Source organism: Amia ocellicauda, chromosome 1 (genome assembly GCF_036373705.1).
Source record: "Amia ocellicauda isolate fAmiCal2 chromosome 1, fAmiCal2.hap1, whole genome shotgun sequence".
Taxonomy (NCBI): domain Eukaryota; kingdom Metazoa; phylum Chordata; class Actinopteri; order Amiiformes; family Amiidae; genus Amia; species Amia ocellicauda.
Genome location: NC_089850.1, coordinates 47,874,465 through 47,886,547, shown reverse-complemented (window position 1 = coordinate 47,886,547; position 12,083 = coordinate 47,874,465). Strand labels below are relative to the sequence as shown.

The 12,083-nt window shown below is 35.4% G+C and overlaps 2 protein-coding genes across 3 annotated transcripts in view; one reads left to right on the top strand and one right to left on the bottom strand.

The window, feature by feature from the left end:
• vgll2a (vestigial-like family member 2a) overlaps positions 1–3,419 on the top strand; it is a 7,077-nt gene extending 3,658 nt beyond the window's left edge. Inside the window, exons 3-4 of one of the 2 annotated variants that reach the window (XM_066707674.1) lie at positions 689–1,186; positions 2,402–3,419. In XM_066707674.1, the coding sequence (XP_066563771.1) occupies positions 689–1,186; positions 2,402–2,442 (539 nt within the window). In that variant the 3' untranslated portion in view covers positions 2,443–3,419. Of the gene's footprint in view, positions 1–688; positions 1,187–2,260 lie in introns of both variants that reach the window. The other variant, XM_066707673.1, reaches the window with a different exon arrangement.
• Positions 3,420–7,195: 3,776 nt separating this feature from the next.
• The window catches only part of ros1 (c-ros oncogene 1, receptor tyrosine kinase), a 44,668-nt gene continuing 39,780 nt past the window's right edge, over positions 7,196–12,083 (bottom strand). The window contains exons 39-40 of the mRNA XM_066714030.1: positions 11,563–11,717; positions 7,196–9,341 (exon numbers count right to left, since the gene is read on the bottom strand). Coding sequence (XP_066570127.1) covers positions 9,193–9,341; positions 11,563–11,717 — 304 coding nt within the window. The 3' untranslated portion in view covers positions 7,196–9,192. The remainder of the gene's footprint in view (positions 9,342–11,562; positions 11,718–12,083) is intronic.

The following is a 12,083-nucleotide window of genomic DNA, read 5'->3' as shown; positions in this document are numbered from 1 at the left end:
GCGCTGACTGATGTACTCTGGCTTTTTAAATGGGACATACATTAAAATAGAAGGAAATCCGCAGATTAACAGCCTTTTTAGTTGGGAAACGCTTTGGTAATTCGCGCAGTAAAATGCACATGGTAGTAATTTTTGAAAACTGTAAACATCGACTTACTAGGAATGTAAAGTGAACAACATAACAGAATAATTGAACAATGTATGTATCGTAAGCATATGATATCGTGTTTTTACGTTTTCATACAGCAATATTTCACTATGGTCACGACGGTCACCTTTTGCCTAATACTTGGCTGGAGATGCATTGCAAAACTACATGCATTGTCTTCTGTCTTCTTTGTCTACTTCCAGCAATATTAGTAGCAAGCTGTCACATTCAGGAACCGGTTTTGGGGTAAACCAAAACCATGCGATTTTAATTTATGCTAATACCTATATTCAAATGATTATTTTAGTACTGTAAATAAATAATAATAATAATAATAATAATAATAATAATAATAATAATAATAATAATAATAATAATAATAATAATAATTAAAAAAAAAAAATGCTAAACTGGACTAACTTAGTACCATAATGAAACAATTAAAAAAATAAAAAATAACCCCAGTGCCTCTTCAGATGACTTTTCTGTATGAAATCCTTTCTTTCTATAATAAGATTCTTGTATGTTTTTGATTGTCAGATGGATCATTCCCAATGAGCCAGAGGAGTTTCCCTCCATCCTTTTGGAACAGCACCTATCAGCCTTCGGTCACGGCCTCTCTCAGTAGCAGCCTAAGCAGTGCCCTGGGTGGTCCACACACTGAAATTCCCTTTCCAACAGACCCTTACTCCACAGCCTCTATACACAGCCACTTGCACCAGGGTCCCCCCGAACCGTGGCACCACACCCACCACCATCACCACCCCTACTCCCTCAGTGGAGCCATCAGCACTCAGAGCTCGGCGTACCCCAGGCCCACCATGCACGATGTCTACGGCACACACTTCGACCCCCGCTACAGCTCTCTGTTAGTACCGTCAGTACGACCACACCGGCTTACTCCTGCCACCGTGCCCACGCCGGGAACCCCGCAATGTGACATTGGCAAGAGTGAACCCGCTTCCTCTGCCTGGACGGGGCCTTTCACAGGACCCGGCACAGACATGAGCCAGAGCTTGGGCCTGAATGTGGATGCAGGTAAACTTGGGAAGGGATGTTTTTGAGGGAATGGAAGGCAAAATCTTTGTTGATTTATGGTTTTAAATTAGTACATTAAAAATAAACAAATTGCATATTTTAAATGACCCTCAAAGTACACTAATAGCACTGGATTATATATGTATTTTGCTTAGAAAGTGTGAATGGAAAATCCCACCTCTGTAAATTTAGAATTACCCCTGAGGCTTGGCCTCCTTTATATGATGTCATATAATGCTATATTTTTATATCTGCACTTCCACCTTTAAATACATCTGAACATTTAAACCATAACAATTTTTTAGGATTCATGTCTATGGTTCATGTAATTCTCAAGTTATAATCTGCATGGCTATTACATTGTTAGTTTCTGGACTTTCTAATTGCTGATCAGCAAATCTCAGATATACTGTAATAAATCACAGAATAATATATATAGTGATGTGTTAATACATTATAATATCTATTTCCTTTGCCATAAGTGTGCATTACAGTATACTTCACTAATATTATTTAATTGGCATTCAACTGGAAGTCTTGCTTTATTGCCTTACCATTTAAAAAAAACAAAAAACTGGTAGATTGCTTTTAGTTGCTGAGCATATATATATATATATATATATATATATATATATATATATATATATAACATTTGTTTAATATAATTTAATGGCAACAAGCCTTATTTTATATAATCTAACTTATAATAAAATGCATATATATATATATATATATATATATATATATATATATATGTGTGTGTGTGTGTGTATATGTGTGTGTGTGTGTGTGTGTATATATATAGTACATAAATATTAAATATGTATGTATTACAGCTGAAATTGTACAACCAAATCCCTTAAAATATACTTAATAATTCATTTTACAGGTGATTCTGTCTTACTACTGTTTCTTTCCTATACCTATTATGTTTATGTTTTCACTTTGCTTTTCTCTGGGTGGCTGTAGCTTTCAAACTCTTTGCTTCAGGGCTCTAACTTCTAGAATTTAGCTGTTTGTCTTCCTCTCCCTAATCTTCCTTTCTTTCCCTTTTTTTCTCATTTCCTCTCTCAGGTCTGCAGCCCCAGGATAAAAGCAAGGACCTTTACTGGTTTTAAAGTGCTCCTGCATCTACCTCCCTTGGCTGCCCTGTTTATCTCTACCTTTTTGAAATTAAAAGGCATTTTCTGTAACAGATTCTGATCTCGGTTTCAGCTCGACGTTACTCCCTTTGTGGCGGAGCCCTCCTGAGCTGATTAGTTACCACAGCTAAACCCACAAGAAACGAGAAGGAATCTGATCAGAGGAACTGATCTTCAGCAGAGCAAAAACAGCAAGGAGACGATGGAAATGATGCCTTTCCCCATGAAGAACCGAGAAAGAGTGCCGTGGACAGATATTTGTGATCAGTTTAGGATGAGCACTTGAAATAATGAACTCTCTTGAGGAAGTGCGAAAGGACAGATTTTCACTAAAGAAGACTTGAGAACATTCTGCTGTAAATGTTAATTCATTCACTTCACATCCTGAAATGAGATTTGTAATCACCATGCAAGAAAATAGCAACTTTACAGTAATGAATAAGCAAAAAAAGAAGTAAAAATCATAAAGAATTAGCCGTTATTATGATCTGAATTGTGCAGTGGTTATTTGAGGCCACCTGATTTAAGACTGCTCCACTGCAGCTGTCGAGAACAACTGTTCGAACTCAACAGACTCACAATTAAGGTGGCACTTTACTGAGTTTGACCAAACAAGTGCTTCGGACTTCTTACAAGGAGCATTTTGTGAAATCTGGACCCTCCCCCAAATGAAAATAAGACAGCCTTCACAGGGAACAACTGGGCAAAGCAGCAGGAGCAAAGATCAGCAAAGAGCACATTGTGGACACATGATCCCTGTGACTAGGAGCTCTTTCTGTGTGTGTGTGTTGCTGTCTTTCTGCCATCTGAGTCGTTTTATAGGATTGAAATAAGAGACATTTGTAACTGTATAAAGAGCTACATTAAAGATCTTTATTACAAAGGTCTTCAGTCTTTGAGTCTTTGCTCGTCCGTAGGAAGTCAAGCTTTAGCTAAGGTTTTCGAAATAAGCACATTAATATATTCCCTTTAAAGTATTTATTTTGCTAAGACATTCATGGTGTAAATGTTACATGTTTTCTTTTGTAGCAATCTGTGGATAGGAAAGAACACCACCATTTAAATAAAAGTGAAAGTGCGGCTCGTCTAAAGCTGTGTGTTAGTTTTGTTGTTGTGTTTTCGTTGAAAGACATTAATGTTGATTTACAAAATATTTTCTTAGTTCACAAACTTGCTTAAAAACACATGGAATGATTTTAATCTTCATGGTTAAATATTCAAAATATTCTGAAATATATAAACATTTCTGACACCAGAGAAATATATTACAGTCCTTTTCAATTTAATGATGCAGGTTAAAGTAATACACATGCCACTTTAATCAACAGTTCTGAAGTGCTTTTCACCACTGAATGGAAAAAACACAGCTGTAGAAAAAAACATTCTTCCTTCAGACTTTGTAGGAATTTTTCAACATAGCAGGAGTGATTACATTTCATCCATTTACTGCAGCCTCTGTTCCATACTACAATATATCCACATCCATGTGCATTCATTTCTATCATGATAAAGTTTTATTTTGTGTATATTGTGAGGACTATTATGCATCAATCCCAGATTACTAGAAAGTTGTCGATATGATAAAAGCCATGACACTCGTCTTTATTTCAACAATGTTTTGTTCATAGTGAAAAAGAAAAAATAGTTTAAAAGTGTATTGTTTCACATGAACTCTGCAGCTGAGTGAAACAAAGTTGTAGTAATTGTGGGTCAAGTAGTAGAAGCCTATTTCAATATCAATAATGTGTGTGTTTCCATAATTTATTTGTTATTATTATTTTTATTATTTTTATTTCTTGGCAGACGCCCTTATCCAGGGTGACATACGTTGTATGGCGACATACGTTGTATACGTTCTGGAGCAGACTGCAGATCATTACTTTTTGTTCAATTCAAAGCCAACTCTCTTACAACAGGGATATTTTTGTATCACAAACTGGACTAGAGGTGCCATAGATTTAACATACTATATTCCATAAATATTCTTGAAAGTATTATATGTTGAATTAATGTTTGTGCAGCCCAGAAAGTCTAGGATAGAGAAGAAATGTAAAAAAGTGAAAAACTACTAGCACTCCCTATGTTTTTTTATCTCTGTCTGCTTTTGGTTTAATATGTTAATAAAGGACAGCTGGTGATTGATGTTAATTAAAGTCATGACAGGCTTGTTGAAGGACAAGAGAAGTTGTGGTTGGAAAGAGCTTTTCTTGTTTGTCCAAATTTTAGTTTAGTAGAATGTGTAGAATATGTTGTTTGTTCCATATCACATGGGGTCAGAATGAGGGTTATATATTACATCAAGTATTTTTCATGTTTCATAAACAATGTATAATTTAAAAAGGTTAATATTTAATGTATACTTATCTATGTCTATTTGTCTGTACATATACATACATACACATTTTCATTTGACTTTGTACAAAGTCTTATTTTAGAACTAATCTGGTGAATGGATTTAAAATGTCTGCACTGTTTAAAATAATACCTTACTACTTTTTCGGTGTAATTGCTTTTGTTTCTTCTTATTAAGCCTTCTGTGTTTAACTTGTAAGACAATCACAGATTCATAAACACAGGAGAGAAATGAACAAAGCTGGTTCCACCAAAGTGTAACCGACTAAAGGATTATGTGTAAAGAAAAAGAAAGAAATATAATGAGAAACAACCTAACAATTACCTAAATTAAACATATTGAATCTGTTTTGTCCTTGTGGTAAACACTTATTACTAAATTATTTTCTGCTTTTGGAGAGATTAAAAAACTAACTGTTAGGAGTATTTGTATTCAGGCTTTTCAGATTTCATGACGTGAACATATATAAAAACAGCTTTACACAAGCAGCACGCGTGCCTGTAAATGATTCGAATGTGTGGCTGTGCAGACTCTGAGCTCTGTGGTCTGTAGAGGCTGCGCTGCAACCCCAGAGCTGGATCACGGAAAGGACACTTGATAGCTGCTGTTTCCGTGGCTGGAATATTTGTGAAGTTAACGCATAATCTGAAAGCAGAAGCTAATAAATTATAGGGTGCTAATTGGAGCTGGAGTGGAGCTGTCAATCATATTATCCTAAACATACAGAGACCCTTATAACCTAAAAAGGAAAGGGACTCAGAGAGCAGCAGCCAGTTGTCACCATGTGTGTGCCCTTCACTGCAGTCACAATCAAACATTCGGCCAATTCAGAACGAGAACAGTGCTTACGGAAACAAAAAACAGTAGTAGAGAAATGTATTGGGCATGTGTTCCAGTCAGATCGTGTTTTAACTGCAAAATATTTCACCAATACAAATGCATTCGCCTTGTCACAGTCATTGATTTGAATAGATCATTCTATGCTTATTTTTAATCAGTAATAAAACTTTCCTGTCACCGTGCTAAGAGCAATTATTTCATTAGATCTCTGCTGATTTAGAACTTCCTATCTGAGGTAAATATTGCCTATAACTATATATATATATATATATATATATATATATATATATATATATATATATATATATATATATATATATATATATATATATATATTCTCTACAAAAGCTATATTTTCTGGGAAAAGTTGCAACTATTTTACTTAATGGTTGGAACTAGAGTTGAGGCATTTGTAAAAGTGTATTTACCTGGGGTTTGCAGTAACTCTCAGGTTGTTGATTTGTATCAAATGTTCAGAAAAAAATGATAGTGGTTAAATGAATAAGTGACATCAACAAAACATTGTACTAATATAGCCACTTATGTCACCAGCAGAGCAAGGTGGAGGTGTGGGTTTGTTCCTGACAGCTCTGCCATGGGAATCCAGTCACCAGACACAAACCTCTCTGAGTACCTGTGGGCTTTCCTAAAACCAGTGTCTCAGTAGACCCATGTCCCAAGATGTGCTACAATAGAATCCAGGATGGTTGATCTTGTTCATTTAATATGTAACTGCATTGCAACCATATACACATATATATATATATATATATATATATATATATATATATATATATATATATGTATGAGGCATGATTGAACACCATTTGTATTTTGCCAGAGCTCTATATGGCTCTAGAATAAACAGATTATTTTTTTAATGAGTGTATTATGTATATGTATATATGTGTGTTTGTGTGTATACTATATATGACTTGTACAGTATTGCTTTCTTGAAAGGGTTTTACTAAGATTTCCAGGTGGCCCCATACATTTGTCTGCTGGTGTTTATGTATTATAATGTAGTACTTTGTGAGACCAAAATAATCAAGCAAGGGATCTATTTCATCCATAAGACAATAATCAGCCCCAGTAGACTGCAGTAGTCAGAGAAGCCTCATTACAGTCCAGCACAAGACCTCTTCAGTGTTGCTCTCTTGAGTTCTTATTATGTACTAAGCACCATTATATAAGGAGATGAATTCCCACCTAGACTAATTGTGTTTCACTTTTTCTGTTCATGGTGATCTCGTGATACAATACTGACAGAACACAGCAACCATGGTGGCGACAGTGGAGTGGAAGTAATTGACCAGAAGAGCAGACTCAAGCAATGACTGTGTTGACTTCCTCTATTGGACAGCTCACAAGGCTTATGTAGTCTCACTGGTATTTTGTGGAGAAGCTCAATGAGGCCATGACAAGGCTTGGAAATATTAAGGGACTGAGAGATCAATTATCTTGTTATCATAAGATAACAGAATAGTAATTTCAGTACAGTATCTTCTGATCATGAGATTATTATTTGTTTATGTTGTCATCGGCTCAATGAGCTACCATACTGTTGCATTATTCTGATACAATAATTATGAAGATTCTTATTAAATAAGCATCCAATTCAAAATGTGATGTTAAGAATAAACATTTAAGAATTAGACTTGTAAAGATACACTGTTTGAAAGGCACAGAGCAGTATGTTTTTATTTAGAATATGAATAAATCACACTGTAACCTTACACTCCTGGCTAGACAAACAGAAAGTGCCACTGACCTTTTATCACCAGCCTCTGGGCAAGAAGCCACAGCAATGCATTTTACCAAACATCTCAACCTGACAACTGATAGGGCTTAAACATTTTTTGCTTCCTATTATATTCATATAGTTTGACTGAAGTCTGGAAGACCATAATTGCTTAGTGCCATTTTTGTCTATTTACACAGAACCCTTGTGAGGAATATGAATCACTGAGTCTTTTGATTTATTGTCCTACTTATACTATATTAGAAATGTATTCTTCAAATTCATAATAAAAATGATCAATTCAATTAATTATTTAGTTGAGGATACTTAGCGTCACTTTAAAAAAATGAAACCATCTTGATTTAATTTAAAAAACAATCTGTACAAGTAACTAATTTCTTCATCACTTGATAAAATAAATGATGTTTGGTTTTCAATCATAACACTACGCAGCCATTTGTGCAGGAATGTTAATAATGCTAATGCAGTAGTTGTGAAGCAGCTCTATATGACATGCAGACAGTGCACATGTCCCACATGGCTGGCAATTTTCACACCACCAGCACTGGCATTTTTCACATTAGTCAACATAAGCACTACAAATGCTAACTTGGAACTAAGTGTAGAAACACAGTTCAGAAAGCTCTGGGTAGCTTTAAAACAGAAACCCTTGATGATGATTTTGCTGGCTCTGTTGTATTGTCTCTTTTTTTAAGGAAAGATTTTAAGGATTTAATTTGGTATCTGAACTATTTAAAAAAAGCTGTTAATCATTTTAAAAAAGTATTTTCGATGGCATAAAAATAACATTCCTTAACATAAATCCTATTAATCTCATTTAGTGTCACTGATTTCCTCTGATAGTGCATCATGAGGAATGCAAACCATAGCAGGCTGTTGAAAGCCCCCACTCTCCACTGCAGAGGAATCATCCCTCCCAAATCCCCACTAAACAGACTTTCCTTTAGAGTGCCTGAATAAGAGTACTGGGCTGAGCGGTGGGCTTGATCACCAGGGTATGATAACCAGACTATTGGTTGCAATTGCTAGATTGGTGCTGCGGTCTCCATGTATAATGTTATGCCCTACAATATCTGATAAGTTAGTTAACCTTCATACGTAGGTTGTGTAGAGTGCTTGGCTGCAGTGCTCTGATTTGGAAGTGAGGACCATTAGTCCATCCTTAATATGTGTGTTTCTGTGTCACATTCCACTGGACCACCAGTCTATGCAATTGAACAAATCATAGTTTTCAACCCGCACCCAAGCAAATATATCAAATAAAACCTAATATATATAAATGTTTGCATCTTTAAAGCTGCATCTTTATGTATTTAAACACTGGAGGGCACCAAAGAATGTCTTTCAGACATTTCAGCTATGTCATTGGTCCCTCAAATGTTTTGACGAGGTTCCTTTGGTAACGGGCTAAACCCCTCCCCCTTGGGCAGTGCCCAAGATAACTGTTTATAATCCTCTCTAGCAGTGCTAGACAGGTGACACAAATCAACCAACATATACAGTTCAAAACTATTCTTAAGCAAATTACACAGCTATAGATGCTGTAGAGTTCAAGAAGATATAAACAAAAGCATACCATAATTCACTCACTCTGTTTACAATATACATTATGTTGCCTTGTAAAAAAAAGTTTGAAAAGTTTATTTAAATTAGCAATAGTACGCAATGTATTTTGGAGTGTTCCAAAATCTGTTGTGTCTTAAATACAATACAACCTGCTAATTGCAATATGATACAGTGCAATATACCAACTTTCTGAACATCATGTGACACAACTAACAAAATGTCTGAAGAGCTGAGATTATGAATCTTCATTTGATTTGGCCATCAAAGTGTTGTTAAGAATGAAGTATTTCTGTTTCAGCAATTTATCTTCTGTTGATTCAAAACATGCAAATGTTTCTTTCATTTAGGTGATGTCAGTAGAACAACACGAGGAATCTTGCTGTTTCTCTGTCTGAACCATCACATAGTTAAGCCCTGCAGTGTTGTAAGTTTGGGATAAACCTACTACAGGGGCACCTTCTTCATCCACTTCAGTGCAATCTTCAGATGTGTCTGTAACAACATAAAAAGTGTTTTTAAACAGATTATACAAGAAGAGTTTCAGCATGGAAAGCACATATTTATGAAACACAATAAAGTGAGTGATATTCTTTCTGGTATTGTCAACAAATATTCCATAATCATAGCTTCCAAATGCAACCGTGGGAATATTCTTTTTAAAACAAAGTCCATATTGGTTCTAAGGGTTTCTGATTGATTTGCAGAGAAATTACAGTGTGACTTTAAAATTGTTTAACTTTACTATAAATAAATGTGTTTATAACAATAACCTGTTGTATAAGTTTTTATCCAATAGAAATCTGGCCTATTATAATGCCCACTGCACATGATTGATTTAAACTCCAGTGGTCTAACATTTTATGTTAGAAATCATTTAGAAAGCACTTGACAACTTTCATTTTGCAATGTGCACCATACAACCATTGCATGTAATAAGTAGAAAGTCTTGAGTTGACTTTTACATTTTACTTGTTTACTTGTTAAGTGGTGCAAGAAATTGCTGATACTGAAGGGAATTGCATGCCCTTGTTTTCAGAATGCTTCGAATAACTAAGGTACTTTGCAACAGTTTTTTTTTTGTAAAAGAAACAATGTCCCCGGCCGTGGATGACTGACAAAAAGCCAGAGAGGAAAAAGAAGATTCTCAAAGTAATGTACCATGAAAATCCACAAAGACAAAGCGTTGACAGGAAACAAATGTGTAAAACATTAGGTGCTGGTGTAGGGGACTGATGGACATGAGGGCCAGCCTATTAAAGTAAAGCAGAAAGACAAATAAACAGCAGCAAAAGGTACTGCTGAAATACCCAGGACTTAACTGTATCTGCACTTATTAGCTCATTGTAATAGGATGTATGCTTATTGTATTTTGTACTGATTGTATTACTGCACTTTTGTAATGCTTCAAAATGTTCTTGTGTAAACTGTAAGTTACCCTGGATAAGGATGTCTGCTAATACATTACTTTGATTTAGGATCATTATATTGGACCAAATCTCTCATAAAAACAATTATCAAACAAAATAGACCTGATGTGACTATGGAATATTGAATCCAATTTGCCTTATTCTCTCTCTAATTGACCTTAACAAAAAGCCAGGAGACTGGAAATTAGTCAGTGCTGACATTCATACATGGTTGCCCTTAGACTTAATAAAAAATCAATAAATAACCCATGTTATGTACATTTGCATTTACTGGCCATCACAATGATGGGTCCACAGTCAAATCCTGGTGAAGACTTACTGAGGGAAAATTACTATGAATATTAGGCTTCTGCTCAACCTTATTATGCATTTCAAAATAAAAATTAAGTTAATTCCATGAACTTGGAATCTCTTACTGAATTGTATGTTGAGTAACCATGTCTCCAAAAAGGGGATCAAATATAATGATGTTTACCCCTTTCACAAGAAAAGGTATTCTGTGAGAGAAACTGCAAAAAAAGTCTAAGCTTAAAAGAGTATCTTCAATGGAGTAAAGACCACCAGCAACAGGTATATATAAATCTTGAAAGCATGCAAATAAAAGTTGCCAGGGTAGAAAGATTGAAAACAGCATTCAACTCAGTTTGAATTTCACATCAGATCTCTCCATATCAGCATGGAAATATCTTCAAAATATTTAATGATGTGGAAAATTGCAGCCTGAAAACCTTTGCTGGAATCAAAACACCCAATATGAGGACTATGTTCAAAAGGACGTTAGAAAAGAGTGTTATGGACACAGGAGCCATGTTGGGATTTTAATCTCCAATATATTATTCTATTCAAGTCTCTAAGCAACTTGTGGGTGATGGATGTGGGTGAAGAGAGAATGAAATAAAAAATACAAGAAAGAAAGACAGAACGAAAAGTTGTCCCTTCTTGCATGACCTTAAACCCCCTCACAACCTTACTGTATGATATTCTAATGAAAAAAATGTGCCATAAGATTTGAATTTGAAAGTACCAACCTGAGGTAGAATTTTGAATACCATATGAATAGAAAAAAGTTTTTTTTGGCAGTTTGATGGTAAATGGTAAACTGACATAATATAACATTGTAAAAGGTATGATTCGGGTGTAACTCCCAAAATTACATACAGCAAGTTCAATGGCATGATCGATCAAAACCAATTAAAAAAAGGACAATAAAACTATACAGAAAATATCCCGACTCTGTTTGCAGATAGAAGAATGCATCTTGTCTTCTGGGCATGGCTGGCACTGACCTTCGAAGGCGTGATTAATGGCTGCAGCCGGGCTTTCAGTGCTGTAATGGCAGCTCACATGAGACTCCCTCAGCTGCTGCAGACGGGCCTGGATGTAACGGAAGCCTGGCCTCTTGCTGGGCTCTTTGTGCCAGCATTGCAGCATCAAGTTGTATCTGCCAAAAGAAATAATGTCCATGAATTTCAGCCTCTGCCGTCATTTTTATGGTCATGTTTAGAACAAAGAACAAGTAGAGAGTAAAGGAAAGGGGAAGGAATGTCTAAACCACAGGGGCTTTATTTATTTATTTATTTATTTATTTATTTATTTATGTATGTATGTATGTATGTATGTATTTATTAACTAGCATTGCCTCTGCATTAAAAAAACTACCTGAAGCAGGAGTTGCCAATTGCCAATTTACAGCTTAGCTCATTCATTGTGTACTATGAATGTGCATTTGAAGTATGAAGACGACATTACAATCCATACAGGAACATTAGCCACAGTGTAATGCAATCATGCCTAACAATGCAGGTTG